The sequence below is a fragment of the Sphaerodactylus townsendi genome, linkage group LG05 (genome assembly GCF_021028975.2).
Source record: "Sphaerodactylus townsendi isolate TG3544 linkage group LG05, MPM_Stown_v2.3, whole genome shotgun sequence".
In the NCBI taxonomy this organism is placed as follows: Eukaryota; Metazoa; Chordata; class Lepidosauria; order Squamata; family Sphaerodactylidae; genus Sphaerodactylus; species Sphaerodactylus townsendi.
Window position 1 is genome coordinate 58,328,471 of NC_059429.1, and position 20,902 is coordinate 58,349,372.

Genomic DNA, 20,902 nt, shown 5'->3' on the forward strand with positions numbered 1-20,902 from the left:
CGCCTCTGCTTCTCTCTCTCTCTCTCTCTCTTGCTCCGTTCTCTTTCCTCTGCTTCTCTCTCTCTCTTGCTCCATTCTCTCACCTCTGCTTCTCTCTCTCTCTCTCTTGCTCCATTCTCTCACCTCTGCTTCTCTCTCTCTCGCTCGCTCCATTCTCTCACCTCTGCTTTTCTCTCTCTCTTGCTCCATTCTCTGTCCTGTGCTTCTCTCCCTCTCCTCTCACAGGAGGGCTGCACATGAATGACCATGGCCGGGTGTGGGGAGGGCACAGGGCGGGCGGGCGAGCAGTGCAGTAATGCAAGTGCAAAAGGTTCAGCGTTCTTCCGGCAAGTAAAGCGTGCACAAAATGTTCTTCCGGCACAGAGGAGGGGAGGGGAGAGAGGGGAGGCAAAACGTCCTTCCAGCACAGAGGAGAGGGGGGGGGAGCCGAGTAGAGATCTAAACAGTACGGAGACAAGACTTGTGAGCTAATGCGAGACCCCAGGAAGGGGCAGCCATGCCGGGAGCCGCACTGCAAGTAGTCAGGAGCCGTTTGCGGCTTGCGAGCCGCGGGTTCCCGACCCCTGACCATGCGGAATGGCTGCATACGATGGAGGCAAGATGACAGTGACTTGAAAGACTAGACTTGGAAGTAGCTTGTTTCTGCCTCAGTCTCACTTGATGTAAGGGAACAAGATAAAGCTAACACATGAAGCTGAAATTCATTATAGCCAGCTACAAAGTTATCCAGCTGTTTTATATACTGTACAAAATTTCACCAGATATTTTATGGGTGGCTGTTGCATATACTTTGCTCTCTGCCCCCTTCTGCACATGCAGAATAATGTACTTTCAATCCACATTCACAATTGTTTGCAAGTGGATTTTGCTATTTTGTAAAGTACAATGCAGCTGCAAAGTGCATTGAAAGTGGATTGAAAGTGCATTATTCTGTATGTGCAGAAGGAGCCTCTGTGTAAATAATTTTAAGCAGAGTACCATGAATTCATAATGGCTTAATCTGTGAAAGTATTATAATCCATTCTTATAGCATCTAGAGTAAGTTTTCCACCAATAGAAAATGTCTGAGGTAGAAAGGTTCTTGGGAAAATATTAAATGAATTTAATTCTGCTTCATTGCTTTCTTCAACTGTGTCCGTAGTGGAGGGCAGAATGGGCGAAGGCAAATAGTCTACAGTTGTATCTTCAAGTGGGTTGACAAGGTAATCAGAAAATATCTGCCCCTGATTTGGTTCTTCAGATGCAATTTTCTTGTATAAGAAGAGTAACGGTTGCTGATCTTGGGTGTCACTAATCAAAGGGTGGTGGTTTAGCTTGTTCATGGTGGGATTTTCTTCTTGGAAACTATTAGATGGCCACTTGTGGCTTTCCATTTTCTCTATTCTTTCTGAAAACAGCACATCCTCAAAACCACGAGACTGCCTTTTCATCAAGACTTCTTCTATTTGTAGAATTGCAGGATCTCCCAAGTTGTCTAGATTATTTAGGAACTGACTGGGGAAAAAACTCAGCTCATTCTAACAAGAAAGAGAAACATCAGTATGATGATAATTCATGCATAAGTATAAATCTTGATCAAAATGCACACTTCCTATTTGCACAGGAGCCAGTATTTTAAGATCATGTATTGTCGAAGACTTTCATGGCCGGAATCACTGGGGTATTGCGTGATTTCCAGACTGTATGGCCATGTTCTAGCAGCATTTTCTCCTGACGTTTCACCTGCATCTGTGGCTGGCATCTTCACAGATGCAGGCGAAACATCAGGAGAAAATGCTACTAGAACACAGCCATACTGGAAATGCTACTAGAACACGGAAAACACACAACACCCCAATTTTAAGACCACTCTGCCAAACTGTATATGTTGTCAAAAGCTCTTTTAGTGCTCAACCTACTGAACTTTTACCAGGTAACAAGAGAAAATTACAAGATAAAAAATTGTTCCTCCTGGAAAATTGCATTTTTTCCTGAATGCAATTGCTTTTAACAGGAGGAAGACTCACAAACATGAGCCTATGATTATCCACAGCCTGTTTGCTGCAAACATTTGCCTGCTCTGATCACCTTCTTCAACCTCATGTGTATTTTTCAGGTAGGGAAACTAGCAACTCAGCTAACATGATTGCATTAGAGATTCCAAGTAAAGAGGCTTACCTCCACAGATAGGAATTTTTTAGCCCACGAAGAATTGGCAGGATCTGGGACAGCTTTATTGTACCACCTAGAGATGTTCACAAAAAAAAGAGTGAGAAACCACTAGCAGAAAGTGGCGCAAAACAATGCATACTTAGGCTTCCAGGTGGAATGCTCCCCACAGTTTTGCTCATATAAAGTACATTTTTGAAGTTCTAAGTTCAATAACTAGAGGAGGAGGAGGAGGAATCCATGCTCCCTCCATGAGGACTGTTAATTTAATTCTTTTGACTTGAGCTACCAAGAGTTTGATGATCCAACCATCCTCCAGGTGCACTAAGGAACCTTTGTCCAACTTAAATGGTTCTACCTCCAATAGAAAAAACAAACACTTAATCTGGAAGAAGCCTTCTCAGTTTGCAGGAAGGCAGATTTAAGTCCAAAGGAAATGTGGGTAAAATATTTTAACTAATTGAAAATAAGAAACTTTGCTCAGCAGAGTGGTAACATACCCCTACTAGCTTCGGTTACTTATGAGCTACAGCTTGGCTTAGTCTTATCTGAGATACTGTAAAATTCCATAGCTTAATTTAGTAAAATATGAGGGAATTCATGTATCAAAAATTGGATGTGTATGTTACTTTCACAAAACAAGCCTCTTGTAACTCCCCCACTGCAATATTTATGGGGGAAACTACTTAGGGGGGAGGCAGGACCCCTCACCCGTGATGCCATTCTGAACCCACTTGATGCCTCTCTCTAAGTAGAATCAGTTTCCTTCATTGGTTGTATGGCTACAGGGAACATGGCCTACTAGTGTCAACAAGTGAAGAAATGTATCGTGTAATTTGGCTCTAAGCCATGAAGCTCACTTAGCGATTATGGGCCTGTAGCATTTACTTGACATAGGATGGTTGTGAAGATAAAATGGGAAATGAGCCATGTATGCTGCCCTGAGATCTTTTGAGGAAAGGCAGGACAAATACTGGTAGATTTACCATTGGACTCTTACACACATGCCAAATAATGCCCTTTAAATCTACTTCCAATGCACTTTGCAGCTGGATTTACTATGTTGCATAGCAACATTAATTTGTAAATGGTCTATTATGCACATGCGATGTGGCCCACAGTGAGCATGCATTTCTTTTAGGGCTGTTTTTGAGTTTTTAAACTGCCCCTGTAGTCAGTTCGCAGCAGATCTCAAAAGCCCTGCTTTTGCAATAAGCAGAGAAAGCCTGAATTCCTCCCCTTCTCGCCTTGCTTCAAAGGGAAAACAGGAGAGATGGCACTGTGTTATACTCTCCTCAGCTTTTCTCTCTTCTCCCCCATCAGAGTTCCACCCATCTGAAAGTGATCAAATGGATTTTTTTTGCTTAAATGCCAGTATTCTATTGTTTCAACAAAATATCATGCAAATGAAGCATCAAAAGAAGGAGACATTTACCATTAAGCACACATGCACATTTCTGGCAATAACATCCTTCAGATTGCACTGGCACCTTTGGCCAGAGCAGCAGCTTCTGACCTCCCAGAGTCCTTCCTCTGTGCTGGCCTCTGCTTCCCCAGCTGGAGGAGGCTGCGTCTGCTCCAAAATGCTGGCCACAGCCAAAAGAAGGTGACTTGGGTGAACTGGAGGGAACCTTCAAGGCCAGTGGTGGGGGTGAGGATCTGTTGCTCGCTTGGAAGGCAACTGCACAAACAGCTGTGGGAAACCCCACTCAGAGATCCCAAAGGCACCTGGTGGGCCACTGCGAGTAGCAGAGAGCTGGACTAGATGGACTCTGGTCTGATCCAGCTGGCTTGTTCTTATGTTCTTATGTTCAAAAACAAACAGCCTAAGGTGGTAGTGCATAATGCAATTTTTGATAAGGCAATTTTTTATAATGTGGTCGTGCACAATGGGCCAACAATTGTTATATTGAAAGCGGACTAAAAGTGCATTATGCAGCATGTATGCATATTCTATAGTTTACTTATCAGTTTGGAATTTGAAAACCGTTTGAGTTCCATGATTTCAAATTTTAGGGAGATGTGCTAGAACAAATCCATGCAATATTTCAGATTCGCAGAATAGTATGGCTTCATTGGAATGCTGTCTACATGTACAGGTTGAAAAAAATCAAGGATAGATGGCCTTCTGTGGGGAAGCCTTGTAGAACCATATTCACCTCAGTGTAATCTGCACATAGGTGCTTTGCATTCTAGTTCTGAAAATTCTGCATGTAGAAAGATGCAGCATGTATGAAAGTGCCGATTGTAGTGGAAGGAGTGCTGTGCAAATCTGAACACTTTTTTCCCCTGTGCACATTTCTGAGCTAATTTTGTGATACATATCAAGCATGTCATCATTATCACTTTCTGTCCGTTATACCCTTTACATGATTATGCATTTTAAAGAAAAGACATGTTCACTTACTTTAGCCCAGCATACATTGCACAGCAGGCCAAGATGGGAAAACTTATAATCCAAAGGGCTGCATGGGGAGCCCAGCCAGGTACATCAGCAAATGCAAGACCTGTTTATAAAGAGCAAAATGAATAGTTCTGTATGCCAACTTGTAAGGTGTGCAAAGGAAAGCTTAGAAACTCCCACATGTAGTTAAGAATCAAACATGTTTTGCCTCTAATGCTTTGACTTAACCCTGGTTCTAGTATGCAAATGAGATGTGCTGCTGCTGGGGTGTGTATGTGTTTTCCAGAATAAACAATTTACCAGTCTATATCGTCATGCAAGCAGTAAGAATGCATGCAAAACCAATGACTTTCAGCTGTGGGGATTATTTTCACAATGATGCTTGCTAGGTAGGATTTCATTTGAACCATATTCCCCATCCTACCCCTATAATCAGTTCTTCCAAAAACTTCTCTTTACGGGTCAACCTGTGACAGGTAATGTTGACATGCCTCTCATCGTGCGCATAATGCCTTCAGATAACAGATAGAACCCCCCCTCCCCGGCATCAGGTACTTTGAACTCAAATTTAAGATGTGTTAAGATGAGTTGCTGAAAGAATCATGTACCATTTACGCCTATTTGATTTGATTAGTAAAACTTGCAGAGTACTCTGCAATAATAGGATATGAAAAAGTTCCAGATAAAATGCAAGGCTACTTTGTGGGAAAGGCCCTTAAATTTAGTGGTGATTATGGAAAGCAGAATGGAACTTGCCTGCCTCTCCCATCCCATTGCAGCCCACTAAGTTCCCCTAAATACTTTTCCTGAGAGGACAGAAAAATCAGCTTTGGATCCAACCCACTGAAAATACAAAACAGGGCTACCGTTGTGACAGTCTCTTGCATTAAATCATGTTAGCTCACCATTTATATACAGGAAAGGTATATCTGTACTATTGATAATTTAGACCAGGGTCCCTAATGTGGTGCCTTAGCCAATAACTTTTCTGGCACCTGCTGAGTGTTTTTAGGAAGTAGGTGGGGCCATATAGGCTTCTGATTGACTATTGGAGATTTGATTGATTATGCAGATTTTTAAAAATATTGCTTTGGCAGCAACTGCCACCAAAGTACAAGAATCTGCACTGTGTGACTAAAATTAAGCTATGGCAAGCATTTTGTGTCTAGGTCTGCCTCCTGCGGCAGCAGCTATTTTGTGGCAGCCATTTTGTTGCTGCACATACAGAATTCCAAATATGTCCACAGGATCAAGGAAGCCTGAGGACCCCTATTTAGACCTTCCCTGTCTTCAGAGAACTCTGAAGGGAACTAGCAGAAATGGACAGCACTATCAGCACCCTTGTCAAGTACAGTTCCAAGGTTCTTTATTGTGAGAAAAAATGGATTTAAACTTGATACTATAAATATATCCTAACAGACAACAGTTACACATAATTAAGTATATATGCCTAATGTACAAATGCTTTTGTGGGACATGAGAATAGGCCTAAACATTATATTTGATTAGGAACCATTATTTAAAATTAAGATGATTCTCTAAAAAGGCCAGCTGGTCAGCAGTTACAAATCAGGGAAGATTTTATTACTAAGGAATTTATAACATCGCGGTACAGGTTCAGAGACATGAGAGAGAGCATAACTTTTAGACCTTTAAGGCATAACTAGCTAGATAAGATAGGCCTATGTGAATAAACACAGAAATGAAGAAATCAAAAGTTAGAATAGAGATGAATCTGATCAGATCATTGAAAATGTGTTTTTCTATATTTTAATGAACACTGAACTGATAGTGAAATATATTTTATTTATTTATTTATTATTGGATTTTTATACTGCCTTCCCCCGCAGGGCGGTGTACAAATAAACATATACAGACAGGGGAAAGTTAAAACCGGTACAGTCTCCTTATTAAAACCAATAAACAGCAATACAACCAGCATCCAAGAACTAAAACCAAACCCACTCGGGGGACCCCAAAAGGCCCCCACTAAAATGGGCCTCATAATGAAACAGAGAACAAGGGGGAGGAAGGTAGGAGACCGGGGGCATATATAAAAAGTATATATATGAGACATGTATTCTATTAGTATCACATATAATTGTCATAATCATTTTTAACCGTTTAAAGTGAACAAGATGTATGGGAAATCTTTACACTCTGAAGATGATCTTCAGGGGAAAACCCCACCCTTAGGAATGTTGGGAACTGTCTATCTTGATTGAACCCAAATATAGAATTCAGTTTATTACCTCATTTTCCTATGGGAAAAGACATGTAGCCTAGGGTAGAGAAGGACAGAACTTTCCAGCTTTTGTGTAACAAGAAGGTTAGACAAGTCAATTTGATTTTAAGGAAGAAAGCATACGTGGGAGAAATATGATCAAATAGAGGGTATGTATGTATGCAGGTATGATTATGAATTATGATGTATGTACCTATAAAAGATGAATGTCTGTATGGGTGTGACTCTCTCTTGGGCCCTTTCTGCACAGGCCAAATACAGCGTCCCAGGGATGCTAAAAACAGCATTCCTGGGAGACCGTTCGCATGGCCTCCCAAAGCCTCGCAACTCCCAAGCGGCGCGAACCCGCTGTTTCCGGACTTCGCTCCCTGAGCGAGGTTTTTCAGAAACAGCGGCTTTCAACCGCTGCCGTGCGAATGGCAGCAACTGGAAGGCGCCATTTCCGCCCCTTTCCCGAACGCCGTCCCGTCCCTCTGGCCTTCCGGCATGTCGCACAGGCCAGGTGACGTGCCCCCCCGCCTGCAACTCCAGAGCTGTCGCACAGGGCAGGGGGGGCGTGTCCCTTGGCCTGTACGATGTGCTGGAAGGCCGGAGGAACGGTATGGCGTTTGGGGGATGGCGCAGGCTGCGCTGTCTTCCCCACCTCTACTGGGACTGCCCGTGCAAACGGTCCTGGGAGGTGCGTCGGCGTTGTTTACGCCGACGCACCCCCGCAGCGTGGCCGTGCGGAAACGGCCTTAGAGAGACCACCCTGTGAGATATATTTATTCTACACAGTAAAACATATTCTTCTGTCTAAAGCCTGATTCTTTGGTATTCTTTCCCTACCAGTCTTTCTAAAACATAACTGAGCAGGGCTAGAAATGGGTTCTGGTCTGACAATTGACTTCAAAAGGGGAGGGGCCAGTTTGAATGTTTTAGTGCTTTTTCTGGAGACAGTGTATCACCATTGCAATAAGAATAGTGCTAGAATATTAATGTATTTTTGATGCTTCATACTATTTTATACTATTTTGGCAGGGCTAAGTTGCCATAATACATAGTGATAATGTTATTGATTCATGTAATAGATACTGTTTTTTTAAAATATTTTAAATGCTACAAGGTCTGTTTCTCATTGGACCCAAAGTGCAGCGGGCTGCGTTCCCTATATAAGATGATGTTTTTTCTTTCCCTTTCTGTTTTGTTTTTGATGATTGTGTACAACCATTTCAAAAATGGTTTTAAAATGTGCAGTGTAGGGCAGGGGTGGGGGTTGGAACAAGAACACCTCAGCCTGCTGTGCTGTGGGCCCAATCAAAACCTTTGGACCTTTCTGAATATGTCCCTTGCTCAGATTTCTTTGCATTCCTCCACTGAAATATGAAATGGACCTATAATGCAAAGACTACCCAAAACTGTAGAAGTGGAGTATCATAATTACTTTCTTTCCCTTTAGGACTCTCTCCAGCCTTCGTGGAAGCTGTCATCCATAAAATATATGCATCACCAGCCTGCACATTTTTAATGGAAAATGGCTGTGGCGCTGCTTCAGGGATGTCTAGAAAGAAAAAGAAAGAAGCAATAGTATTATTGGTTTCATGTGGAAGAGAAACACAATTACAAACAAAGCTGAAATTCAGATGCTAGTACCTTATCTAAACAAGGCCTTTCCCTCTCCACTGTAGTAATTGCAATGATGTTGCTGCTTTTTTCTTACTGAGTTTGCAAATTGACTGAGAGATTACCTATCCAACTGTCCTTGTCACGCCCCCAGGACAGACAGTTATCTCCTAGTTACCCCTTCTTAAAGGGCTAGAGCAGATGGTTCAGCCATATCACCTCCCATGTCTGTTGTGGGGAGAGGAAGGGAAAGGAGCTTGTAAGCCCAAACTCTACTTTTTCTTCATGTTAGTAAACAACAAAGGCTCCATGACTGTCAAGGGAAATTCTGAGGTGCAGATGGGGGCTTTGCCATATAAAGTCTTCCCTTTGGCAGTGGGCTCATTACCTTTTGGGACAACACACTTTGTTGAAGAAAGGTGGTATTCAAATAAATGAGTTCTTGATTAACAGACTGTTCTAATACCTTTTCAACAACCCTTCTGGATTGTGGTTAAGTATGTTCTTCATCCCCATCATTCTATTTTCAGTGAGGGAATGGGACTTTCTTTCACTTTTAAGATTGACACACAGTAGCATAACTTGGGAGGTGCAAGGGGACGGGGTACCACAACTTCAAATAAGCTTTATCTTCCAAAAAAGAATAATATTCTGCATTTGGGAGAATATATCCTTCTTTAAATACCGGATATCAAGTGGCCTGAATGGCGCTGGATGAAAGGGTGGTGGTGGAATTGCTCTGTAATATCATGCAATTTCCATTTTTGCTAAGGAGTTGGGTAGCATGCAGGAGATGGATGGAAATGAGAAAAGAACTGCTTGTAGATTGTACCATAGCACAAACTAAATAGCATTTTGACAAGCTAAGGCAACAAAATCATATTGTCCCAACATGAACAAAGCCCATTCCTTACCCCAGTCTATTGTAGTACAGTGGTTTTGCCACTGATTGAGCAGTTTTTTTTAAATGAAGAGAAGGGATCAGATTGTCTTCATGCTGTTATTTGCTTCCTCACACATTTAACAGTGATCAAATCTATTTTCAGGTAACTGATTCAGAACCAGAGAACGCAAGGGGAGTCTTGGTTAGATATTGGGGAAAAAAATTTCCACTTCCAAAAATGATTGATCTGTCATAACTGAAATGTTACCATTCAGATGCATTATCATGAAATGCCATCTAGAACAGAAAAGATAAGGAGTGAGCATTTTGGCATTTACATTTTTTGTCTTCTGCGTCAGTTGGTATTTCATAATGAAACTGGCACCATCAGTGGTGGTCAGTGGTGCGAAGATTGCAATTCAAATAAAGATCTGGCATATTTGGTAGAAACCATAAATCAGACTTGTGGTCTTATTTATGCCTTTGATGCTAAAAAATCTTTGCCAAAAGTCATGTTTTACAGAGGAAATGTCTCACAGAGGAAATGAAAGCAGTGGCCAAGGATTATTGAATATTCAAGGCTCAGTTTCAAGAAAAGTGAGCAGCACATCTTTTTCAAAATCGTATTGAGGCCTGCTTCCAGTCTCACACAGTGTCCAACCAGTTCTCTGGAAATCCAGCAACAGGATGTAGAGGTGACACAATCAGTGCAACCCTCACAACTTATTTAAGGGCCAATCAACCCCTACAATATGGGTTAGATCCAGACCAAATTTTCTATCAGCAGAAGTAAAACTTCCTGCCTCCGATTTCCCACTGCATCCCAATGATTGCCATGAAGTGCTACCTCTGGGGGGGGGGACAGGATCCAGAAGAATGATTTGAGGATGGTCTGCAGTGGGAAGGAGAAATCAGTGGAAATTGCTAGTTTAGTTGGATCCAACCCCGTATCAGTTAAATTGACTTTGTATTGACATTAATGTGAATGCTTATTTTATCACCTGCTTGTCTTTGCAATGACTTGCTCCAGTCGCTCCACAAGCCCCTGTTGAGAAAGAACCTGCTAGACACCTGGAACTTGTACTCTGTGTCTGGCTTCAGGCCTTGTAGGTCATATCTTCTAGCAGTTATATTTTCAAGCTTTAGTGAAAATAAAAAAAAACAGAAAAACATTAAAAGCAAAATGGCAGGTGCCAACATGGTGTAGTGGTTAAGAGCGGGTGCATTCTAATCTGGAGAATCGGGTTTGATTTCCCACTCCTCCAACTGAGTGGCAGAGGCTTATCTGAATCAGATGTGTTTCCGCACTCCTTTATTCCTGCTGGGTGACCTTGGGCTAGTGACAGTTCTTCGGAACTCTCTCAAGCCCCACCTACCTCACAAGGTGTCTGTTGTGGGGAGAGGAAGGAATTTGTAGGCCACCTTGAGTCTTGTTACAGGAGAGAAAGGTGGGGTATAAATCCAAACTCTTCTTTTTCTATTACTATCAATTGCTCATTGAAGAGGGATGACTGTTCTGCCTATGTCCCAGGATACCATGATGTAGGTGGTGTTATACATCCCAGTTATACACAGGGTAGGAAATGTGCCAATTCCAGCATTTGGGATATCAAGTATATATACCACAGGTAACATCTTCGAACCAATGTTGTATATTAGAACATATTTCCTTCCTGTTGCAGAACTGTGAGGCTGAATTGAAACCTAGTTCAACGACTGTTTTGCATTTCTTAAAACTATTAATGCCTCATTACTAGAACAATACTGAAAGCTATTCCTTTATGTTCTGAATGGCAGATTTTCTACAAACCCACAAAACAGTGACTGCAGCCTGAAACCCCGGAATGGTCTATGATGCCTGTTTTATCAAGAGAAATGTAGAATTTAATCTCTGGCTGAGGGTCTTGTGCATATTGGGAGGATGAGAGAATTAGGAATTTTTGATGAATACATAGATCATGTTTGTCACTACTGCTGATTTTTGTACCTTATAGTATCTAAAAATACAGAATGGGAAGGAAGCATGATGAAGCCTGATCTCGTCAGATCTTGGAAGCTAAGTACGGTCATTACTTGGAAGAACAACCTCCAAGGAAGACTGCAAAGGGAGGCAATGGCCATCTACTTTGGTTGTCTTGAAAGCCCCTTGTTGGCACTGCTGTACGTTAGTTGAGATTTGATGGCATTTAACACACACACACCAAAATACATGATATGTACATCCAGTGGTGGGATCCAAAAATTTTAGTAACAGGTTCCCATGATGGTGGGATTCAAACTGTGGTCTAGTGCCAATGGGGCTGGGCGGGAGACTTTTGACCTGAGGGCAGAACATTCCTGGGAAGCGGGGACTGTAGCAAGGATGCAGCAGCTGCGTGACCCTTAGGCCCGAGGAATGCACGCAGGCGCAGGCTGCCATGCACGCCGGTGCACCTCCTGCTAGACTGCTTCAAGTTCTGAGCGCTACTGCTGAGAGGAGGGGCGTAACTAAGGCAAAAATCATGTGGCAAAATCACTAATTAGTAACCCCCTCTCGTCACATACAAATAATTAGTTACCTACTCTCGGGAACCTGTGAGAACCTGCTGGATCCCACCTCTGCGTACACCTACTACTACAGGTTTTCTTGGAATATTTTCTAATTTAGGATAACCAAATGTGCCATATGCATCCAAATAATTTAGTTCTAAATCAGGTGTATGTAATTCCCTCAGTATAGACTGCTATAGGGAAAAAATGAAGTTAAGTTTATAAATAATTGGGAAGTCACATCTGAACTTTAATTAATGATACACAGATGTAAAATAATATGTATTCTAAAAGGGGTTACCAGAATCCAGGTATTATTGTTAATTGGTCTGTATCTTATTCTGAAGAGTTGAGTGTCTTGCTGATCTTGCCAGAAAATAGTACAATTTGTTGAATTAAAGTCATCACATTTCACAGAGATATCTAGCGGGGAATGAGGTTTCACTGGTGAGGGTGACAAAAATACATTAAAAAGTAAGAATTCATACTATTTCCAAAGATAATTTCAAAAGTAAGCAGAATATTAACTCGCATAAAATAAACTTGTATTCATTCCAGCCATTGTATGATGAGATAATTGTGTAAGCACCTGTGCTATTCACAGTGATGGATCAGAACTTGTATGAACAGGCTGATAAGCCCAAAAGTAGCTGAATAAAGTTTGTTTAGCCTAGCAATCCCATGAACATGTCATTTTTACTTTTTTGTTTTGTTTTGAGGGTTATGTCTGTGAAGCTGCGTTTACATGATTAGAGAAGCTGCAATATGCGCATATTTGTGTGGACACAGCTTCACAGACTATCCCCTCAAAACAAATAATTAAAAAAGGAAAAATGACACGTGCACAGGGTCACTAGGCTAAACAAACTTTATTCATTTACTTTTTAGTGAAATAACAAATGGATGAGCTGCAACCAGAGGGAGCCTCTGTGGGGATTCTTCTTGGAAAATCTGCTGCGCCACACAAAATGGCGGATGCCTGCGAAACTGACCAGAGCTTCATCCTGTAGGTGAGAAAAAAGATCTACTTTGGCTGGCAACGCTTGTGCTGTGGGAACACAAAATCCCACAATGGATTTTTTTATGACGTCCTAAAGATGTTATGTTTGTACTGTGCAGAGTGCACCATAAAATCACGTGCAGGTTTTTACTTTCCTCTAGCTATCACAAGATGCCTACTAACAGCCCCAGTGGAGCATGTTATGCTGTTTTCATGTTACACTGCTTTTATTTTAAATTCTAAGGAAAAGTCTCATTAGAGGTGCCCTCTGCTTCTTCCACTCCAGGTTTCAGAAGAAGCTTCTATTTATGATATGTAGGTGGGAGGGATGGGATTGCTGTTAGAAAAGAAAGCAAAAAATCTCCCACCCCCCAAAAAAACTGAATTTTGCTTTGGGCATCTTTGTTGATGGTCAGGAAGTTGAGAGCATTCCACTCAAGTCAACATTCTGTTGAAAAATGTTTGGTATGTTAGATAAATATGACAAACTAATTTGAGACAAATCTTTTACATTCAGGATTTCTGGAAGTCAATTGAGCCTCCTTTTTTGGACCACTGTTGCATTCAGAATGACAAACACACAATGCTTAGATTAAAGTGAGTATTCTATTAACCTCCAACACCACCTAGCCCAGCCACAGTGCCCCTGCAGTAATTAATACTTTTGTTTAATATTTACCTATGTCAAATAATGTGAATCGAAATGGTAGGGAGACAGCATTTCCCAGAGTGTTTGAGGCAGTAACCACAGCTGTGTAAGTGGACTCAAAATCCAATTTCGCTTCAAGATCCACTGAACCACTTGTAGAATTCATTCTCAAAAACTGTGTTTCATGAGGGGTTCCATTTGTTAGCCTGAAATAGAGAGCATAGCCAAAAGAAAATGGTGAATGAACACACACTACTAGGGAACTTTTAGTTCAAACAACTCTGTTTTGGAGTTAGGCAAGGTGGAGATTAGGGCAAGGTAGACCCATTTGATCTGCTTGCCTGGATCCAGCTTTAAACTGCAGGCTTGGGGATCAGGTGGAGGTTGTAGGGTGGAGCCAATTGTACAAAGCTAGAGCCAGTCAGCCTCCAGTGCTCAGTCTGATCCTGGCCTCAGAGAGACTCGGATCAAACTTTAAATTGCAGGCTGGAAGCCTGTAGTTTAAAATTGGACCTGGGCAAGCAGAGGCCAAGATCAAACAGGTTCACCCTGCCCTAACCCTGATCCCCACGTGGAATTTGGAGGTGGGGAGTTTGGAGCTAGGGCGCAGTTGCAAAAAGGGGTGTGGCCCTGCAGTGCACCCCCAAGGATGTGGCATTCAGGGCTCTAGTCTTCCATGACCTCTTTCTTTGCCACTGCTCCTCCTATGCTTTATCTTCACAGCAATTACGTAAGCTAAGAGAGGATAGGAAAAAAGGAACCAGCCAAAAGTCACCCACTAACATAATTTGAATCCATATTTTCCCAGCTTTACGCTGTCACACTAACTGTTATCTGCACTGGCTTTGAAATATTTTACTTATGACTAACAATATAACTGTTTGTTATATATAACTGAGCCCTTCGGGGGTAGGGCTGTTTACCAAATCAATCAATCAATCAATCAATCAATCAATCAATCAATCAATCAATCAATCAAACAAACAAACAAACAAACAAACAAACAAACAAACAAACAAACAAATATTTTGATCTTTTGGCATAAATACAATAAAATTATAGGAAAAATTCTAGGATACTTTTAAACTACTGAAATGATATTATTATTGCTATGTGAAAATATTGTTTTGTTAATATGGAGACTAAACTACCTTTTCCTTGTGTTGTCAAAGGCTTTCACGGCCAGATTCAACTGGTTGTTGTGGGTTTTCCGGGCTGTGTGGCCATGGTCTGGTAGATCTTGTTCCTAACATTTCACCTGCATCTGTGGCTGGCATCTTCAGAGGTCAGCCACAGATGCAAGCTACTGATGCAGGCAAAACATTTGGAACAAGATCTACCAGACCATGGCTACGCAGTCCGGAAAACCCACAACAACCACTTTTTCCTTCTTTATATTCAAACACTCCCCCCCCCCCACTCCCCATGCCCTCATCCTCTCTTCCCTTCCATGCTATGCCATAATGTTACAGCTCTGCTCCACTGGGAACTTGAAAAAATCCCTGTCAAAAGCTAAACAGGGAAGGGGAGCACATGGCAGAGAGCTATTTTGAAAGTACAGTTTTGTTCTGCCCTCTCCCCCTGTGTTAATGTCAGGTGGAGTGTCCACACAGTTGTTCCACCTGCAGCCACCCAACAGTCCCTCCTTTTAATGGGAGAAAAGCAGATGTTGTCTTTTTTGGGCTCCAAGGAGAAAGGCCTGAAGGCTTCATGAAATGCACTTTTCACATAGGTGTCCCACTTTGGATCTGGGGCTTTCTTGTGTTTCCCATAAAGGAGAAATAGGGGCCAGTGAGCCAGAATACAGCTAGTCCCTGAGGCACAAATATTTTTTACTTACTGTAGCTCATAGAGTGTATTAAAGTATGTGTGACTTCCTCTCTTCCAAGTGCAAGTAATAGTTCCATTTTCCCCATACTGAATGCAGGACACATTTTTTGGCTGATCTGGAGGAACTTGACAAGAGGCAGCTAATCAGAATCTAAGATATAAGCAGGTTAGTAATATTTTCATATGAATTACTCCTTTTGAGGCAATGGCTGAGGATTTTCAACATTCACCTATTTCATTTTATAGTCGCTTATTTCATTTTGGTTTTGTTAATGAGAAAAATTATAGCACACTAAAAGTAAAATAGGTTTGATCTGCTGGCCAGCTGCTGCAAGAGGCTGTTCAGGGACCTTCCTTGGAAGCTCGACATAGGTATGTGTTGCCTTTATGTTTTATGTTTTGCCTTTATGTTTTCTTTAGGAGAAAACAAGAGACAACTATTGCATGTGCAGAAAATGCTTTATTTAGTTTTGTAGAGATTAAAACCCCTATTTATTTATTTGTACTTTTTGGATTTTTCTGCAGTCTGCAGAAAAAAACTGTTGGGGATTAATTGCCCCCTATCTGCGGATAGAAGTATCTTCACACTGGGGCCAAATTTTGGAATTAAATATGTAGATCAGGTGGTAGGGAAAAAAGTACAATTCCTTCATAACAAGGACATAGGTAAGGGGGGGTTTCACGAGTTCAACCCCTCATTACATGTCCGAAGCTCTGCCCCCCGTTTGTGGGTTTTTAAAATATTTGAAGTGTTTTTTGGTTTTTGGCCTGCAGGGGGCACGATTTTTATGCTAGCAGCACCAAATTTTCAGGGATGTTTTGGGATACTCTCCTGATGACACTATTCAGGTTTGGTGAGGTTTGGTTTAGGGGGTCCAAAGTTATGGACTCCCAAAGGGGGTTCCCCATCCCCCATTGCGTTCAATGGGACTTAATAGAAGATGGGGCTACACCTTTGAGGGTCCATAACCTTTGGCCCCCTGCACCAAACTTCACCAAACCTGGGTGCTATCATCAGGAGAGTCTCCTAAAGATACCCTGAAAGTTTGGTGCTGCTAGCTTAACAATTGCACTCCTGACAGCAGGCACCCCCCAAATTTCCCCAGATTTTCCTTTTAAATCTCCCCCCCTTTGGCATGGATTTAAAGGGAGAATCTGAGGTCCCCAGTTTAAACATTGAAAGTGTTGCTATCCCAGGGTGTGGGATAATCCATCCCAAAACAGCATTACTTTCAATGTTGTTTTAACTGGGAACCCCAGATTCTCCCTTTAAGGTGGATTTAAAAGGAGAATTTGGGCTCTTTAGTTTAAACACCATTGAAAATGATGCTGTTTGGGGGTGGATTCCAGCATCACTGTGGCCGCCCATGGGGGGGGGGGTATGTGCGCAAAACTCAGATTTTGTACTGGGCTCCTTTTTCCCTAGCTACGCCTCTGCACAGAGAGAAGGACAGAAGGGGCTGCTGGCTGCCGGCTCTGAGCCCAGCTGGGGGGTGGGGTGGGGGAGGCCGGGGCAGGGGCAGGGGAGTCTGCTGTCCCCGGCCTTGGAGAGCTGCTTTTATAAGTACCGAGGCTGGGGCGGGGCTTGGGGAGGCGTGGCCACGTCCCCAGGGGTGGGTGGGGGCATGTCCCTGTCCCCCACCCACCCCCCATAAAAAATCTAAACCTACATCCATGCTTCATAACAATGTTATTTCTATAGGTCTCAAACATCACATGAAACTATGGTCTAATTAATCCAGTTGGGTTGTATGATCATCCCAGTGCAGCCTACTCCATTAACAGTGGTTAGTTATGGACTATCAAATCAGGACTTGAAAGAGAACAGTGATGATTTGTCAAGGCAAAGTAGGATTTGAGCAGTTGCCTACCAGCTGAATCCTGGTTTCAATAACTAACCATAGTTAAAATAAACCAGAATTCCATGTCATGTTTGAACTGAATGCATAAGTAGAAGATGCAAAATTCTACTCAGAGGGAACTTAGAAATGTTTGAGGTTAGGGCTTAAATCTTATACTTTCTAATTGCACACCTCATAATTTGTAGCAGAGTTGGTTCTCCACTGTGGAGCTCATTCCTCTCATGCTAGTCACATTTTGGCTCCTGAAAAACATGGTTCTTCCATGAACAGAAGTGCCTAGTGCCCAAGGAACATGTGTTCTACAGTGGAAGACCACTTCCATAAAAGATGAAGAGAAGTATGAGCAGAAAGAAGGTATGCAGTCCATGCCCAGTATTATGGTCAGCCAAAGGGAACTCCTTTGTTTTAGTGATTTTAAAAAGAGAGTTCAGTGTGTGTTTAACAGTGCACTCTTAACAATATTTTCCTTGGAGTAAGTCCCATTGAACAGACATGAATAGCTTTCCCACTGGACCTGCTTAGGATTGCTCTCTAAATCTCTTCCATTGTTGGTAGGTCTTAAAAGTGATTGACAAACTGGATTGTGCCCCAGGCACAACCCAGAAATGTAGCTAGCCCAGGGGTCTGCAACCCGCAGCTCCAGAGCTGCATGCGGCTCTTTCATCCTTGCACTACGGCTCCCTCTGGCCTTCGGCCTCCACTGAGGAGCCCACCGGGCATGGAGGCGGAGAAGCTCTTCCTCGGGGCTTCAGTACCAAGCGGAGAAGACAGGCAGCGGTGGTTCCCGCCCTACAATGGCAAGGGCCAGTCCCTCCAGCCCGAACCACAGTGGCAACGGCAGCTGACCGAGCTGTTCACTCCCCCTCCCCCAAGATCTGAATGATGACAGACAGCTCAAGCCTCACCTCCTATCCACCTTCCTTGCCCTTCATTGGTCCCTAACACACAAGGGTCCGTTATAACATCATGACATTATATAAACAGTGGAAGTGACAGCAGATATGTAGTTACTGTTACTGAGCCATCTGTTATAAAAGGGGTCCCTTTTCACCGCCTGTTTTGAGCATCTGTAGCATCTGTAATGTTATAACGTCATGATGTTATAATGTCATGATGATATTACACCGTCATGATGTTATAACATCATGATGATGTTATAACGCAGTGATGGCAAACCTTTTTGAGACCGAGTGCCCAAATTACAACCCAAACCCCACTTATTTATCACAAAGTGCCAACCTGATAATATAACCTGAATGCTGAGGTTTTAGTTTAGAAAAAACCAGTTGCTCCCTCTTTCTCCACCCCACCCATTCGAGCAGGGGCCAGCCTGCTCTAGCCTCCAGCAAGTCCCACGTACACCGCTCTGTGCCTCTCTAGCATCTCTGCCTCCTCTGCGCCCACCACCCTCGGGCAGCAGCCACCCGGAGCACAGGCACCAGGCCCACCAGCTGAGTCCTCCCTGTTCACCACGGTGCGCGCACGTCGTTCTCAGTGGCCCAGGCCAGCCTAGATATATGTGTGTGGGGATGATTTTCTGCCCGCCACATGATGAATTCTGTGTGCACGTGCCCACAGAGAGGGCTCTGAGTGCCACCTCTGGCACCCGTGCCATAGGTTCGCCATCACTGTATAACGTCATGATGTTATAAAGTCATGATGATATTATAACGTCATGATGATGTAATGTTATGACGTTATGATGATGTGATGTTGTGATGATGTTATGACGTTATAATGTTGATGCTTCTCTTATAATGTCATAACATCACATCATTTCATAACATCATATAACGGAAGCAACTATAATCATAATGTAACGTCATGATGTTATAACGTCATGATGTGATGTTATGACGTTATAATGTTGATGCTTCTCTTATAACGTCATAACATCACATCATTTCATAACATTAAATAACGGAAGCAAAATTAACATAATGTAACATCATGATATTATAAAGTCATGATGATGTTATAACGTCATGATGTTATAACGTCATGATGTTATAACGTCACAACATCATGATGTGATGTTATGACGTTATAATGCTGATGCTTCTCTTATAACGTCATAACATCACATCATTTCATAACATCATATAATGGAAGCAACAATAATCATAACGTAACATCATGATGTTATACCGTTATAATAGATCGAGGGGGGGAGGGAAAGCGAGCCAAGTAGAGCTTATAGGAGTCATAGGAGGAGCTCATGCCTGTGCCAAAAAGCACTGGTGGCACATTTTTCCCCAACAGGCGAAGGTGGCGATTGAGGCAGAAGGGGGTGGGGCTTTATGCTTGTTAAGGGTTAGTCTGATACGGGCCGAGAAGACTGGTGGAGCCGGCTTGGTCAGGGCCAATTGCAAGGAACGGTGGAAGTGACAGCAGGTATGTAGTTGCTGCTACTGAGCCATCTGTTATAAAAGGGGTCCCTTTTGCACCGCCTGTTTTGCGCATCTGTAGCACTTCATGGATTTCATAAGCAACACACTATAATTGGTTATACAAAGCATAAAGATAAAAAAATATATATACAGTGTTATCTTAATTTTAAATGTCAAAAAGTATTTGGGGCTCCAAGTGTTTTCTTTTCTGTGGAAAACAGGTCCAAATGGCTCTTTGGGTGTTAAAGGTTGCCAACCCCTGAGCTAGCCTGAACTCACTAAAATGAATGGAAGTGATGGTAAAATCCAGGAAAGCAATAACAATGACTGCCATCCCATTCTTCTATACTTGATCTCATTAACTTTTTCCACCCAAAAGATGCTGGGGGAGATTAAGGAAGGCAAGGCCAATATAGCACACTTTGGCCTAATGAAATGACTCCTGTCCCATACCAGATAGCAGCGGCATCGACATCCCCTTGTCTTTGCTGCATCTTTCAGAACCAACCACCAGCCTGTTAACATAAGCACAATGCTCACAAACATGGGGACATCTCCTTACTTCCAACAATGATGTAAATTCCGCATACGTGCAGCCCTGGAGTTCGTACTGAAGAGTTACATACAAAAGTCTGCTTTCCAAAGGTGTGCATTAAAACGTGAGCATTGACTGAATAGCCATAACTTTTGTTTACTTTTGATCCATTTTGTAAAATGGCTATTTCATCCGTGTCCCTTACATGGCTCAGCCTGGTTCTGTTTATCAAGCAGGAGAAAGTCACGGTTGATCCATGCAACACATCTGTGGCACTAGCATTCATGCTTCCTCTACATGCAGGGGGGAAAATGAATGTTATTTATACTGTAAGATTTCCTTGCAAAACAAATCAGTTTTGGATATCATATATATATATTTTTAACCTCCAGATGTCAAACACAAATGGCCTTCACATTGGTGTGAACTGAAATGCCCTATTAAACACTCATATTTCCTGTTCTCTCAGGGATTCCATGTTCCCAAGAAAATCTCTTCCTCTCCTGTACTTTTGTGTTTGGGCTGTCAGCTTTGAAACTGTGCCCTGTGGCTGTATCTTTAATAGCCATTTGATCAGCACCAAAGAATTGGTGACAGTGCGCAACTGCATGCCAGAAAGGGTTTAATCTGCCAAATCTATGGATCAAATTCTCTTAGAAGCAGAGGGGCAGAGCAGGCTGGCTTTGACAGTCAGTTACTAATTCTATTCTTGTCTACTGTTCCTAAATGCCACAATTGCCCATTTCTTCCCTTTCTGTCCCACCCATGTGCCATCTGTTTCAACACAGCCATACTCTTAGCTATTATAAAACTGAACTCCAGTGT

The 20,902-nt window shown here is 42.5% G+C and overlaps 1 protein-coding gene across 1 annotated transcript; it reads right to left on the reverse strand.

The window, feature by feature from the left end:
- Window positions 1-961: 961 nt before the first annotated feature.
- IL12RB2 (interleukin 12 receptor subunit beta 2) lies at window positions 962-20,363 on the reverse strand. The gene is made up of 12 exons (XM_048497852.1): window positions 20,105-20,363; window positions 15,301-15,415; window positions 13,491-13,666; window positions 12,078-12,255; window positions 11,270-11,279; window positions 10,284-10,422; window positions 9,025-9,109; window positions 8,788-8,840; window positions 8,221-8,337; window positions 4,556-4,655; window positions 2,158-2,224; window positions 962-1,517 (listed from the first exon to the last, which is right to left on the reverse strand). Exons 1-12 carry the CDS (start codon window positions 20,361-20,363, stop codon window positions 996-998), a joined length of 1,821 nt encoding a protein of 606 aa, XP_048353809.1. The 3' UTR covers window positions 962-995.
- Between the last annotated feature and the right edge of the window lie 539 nt (window positions 20,364-20,902).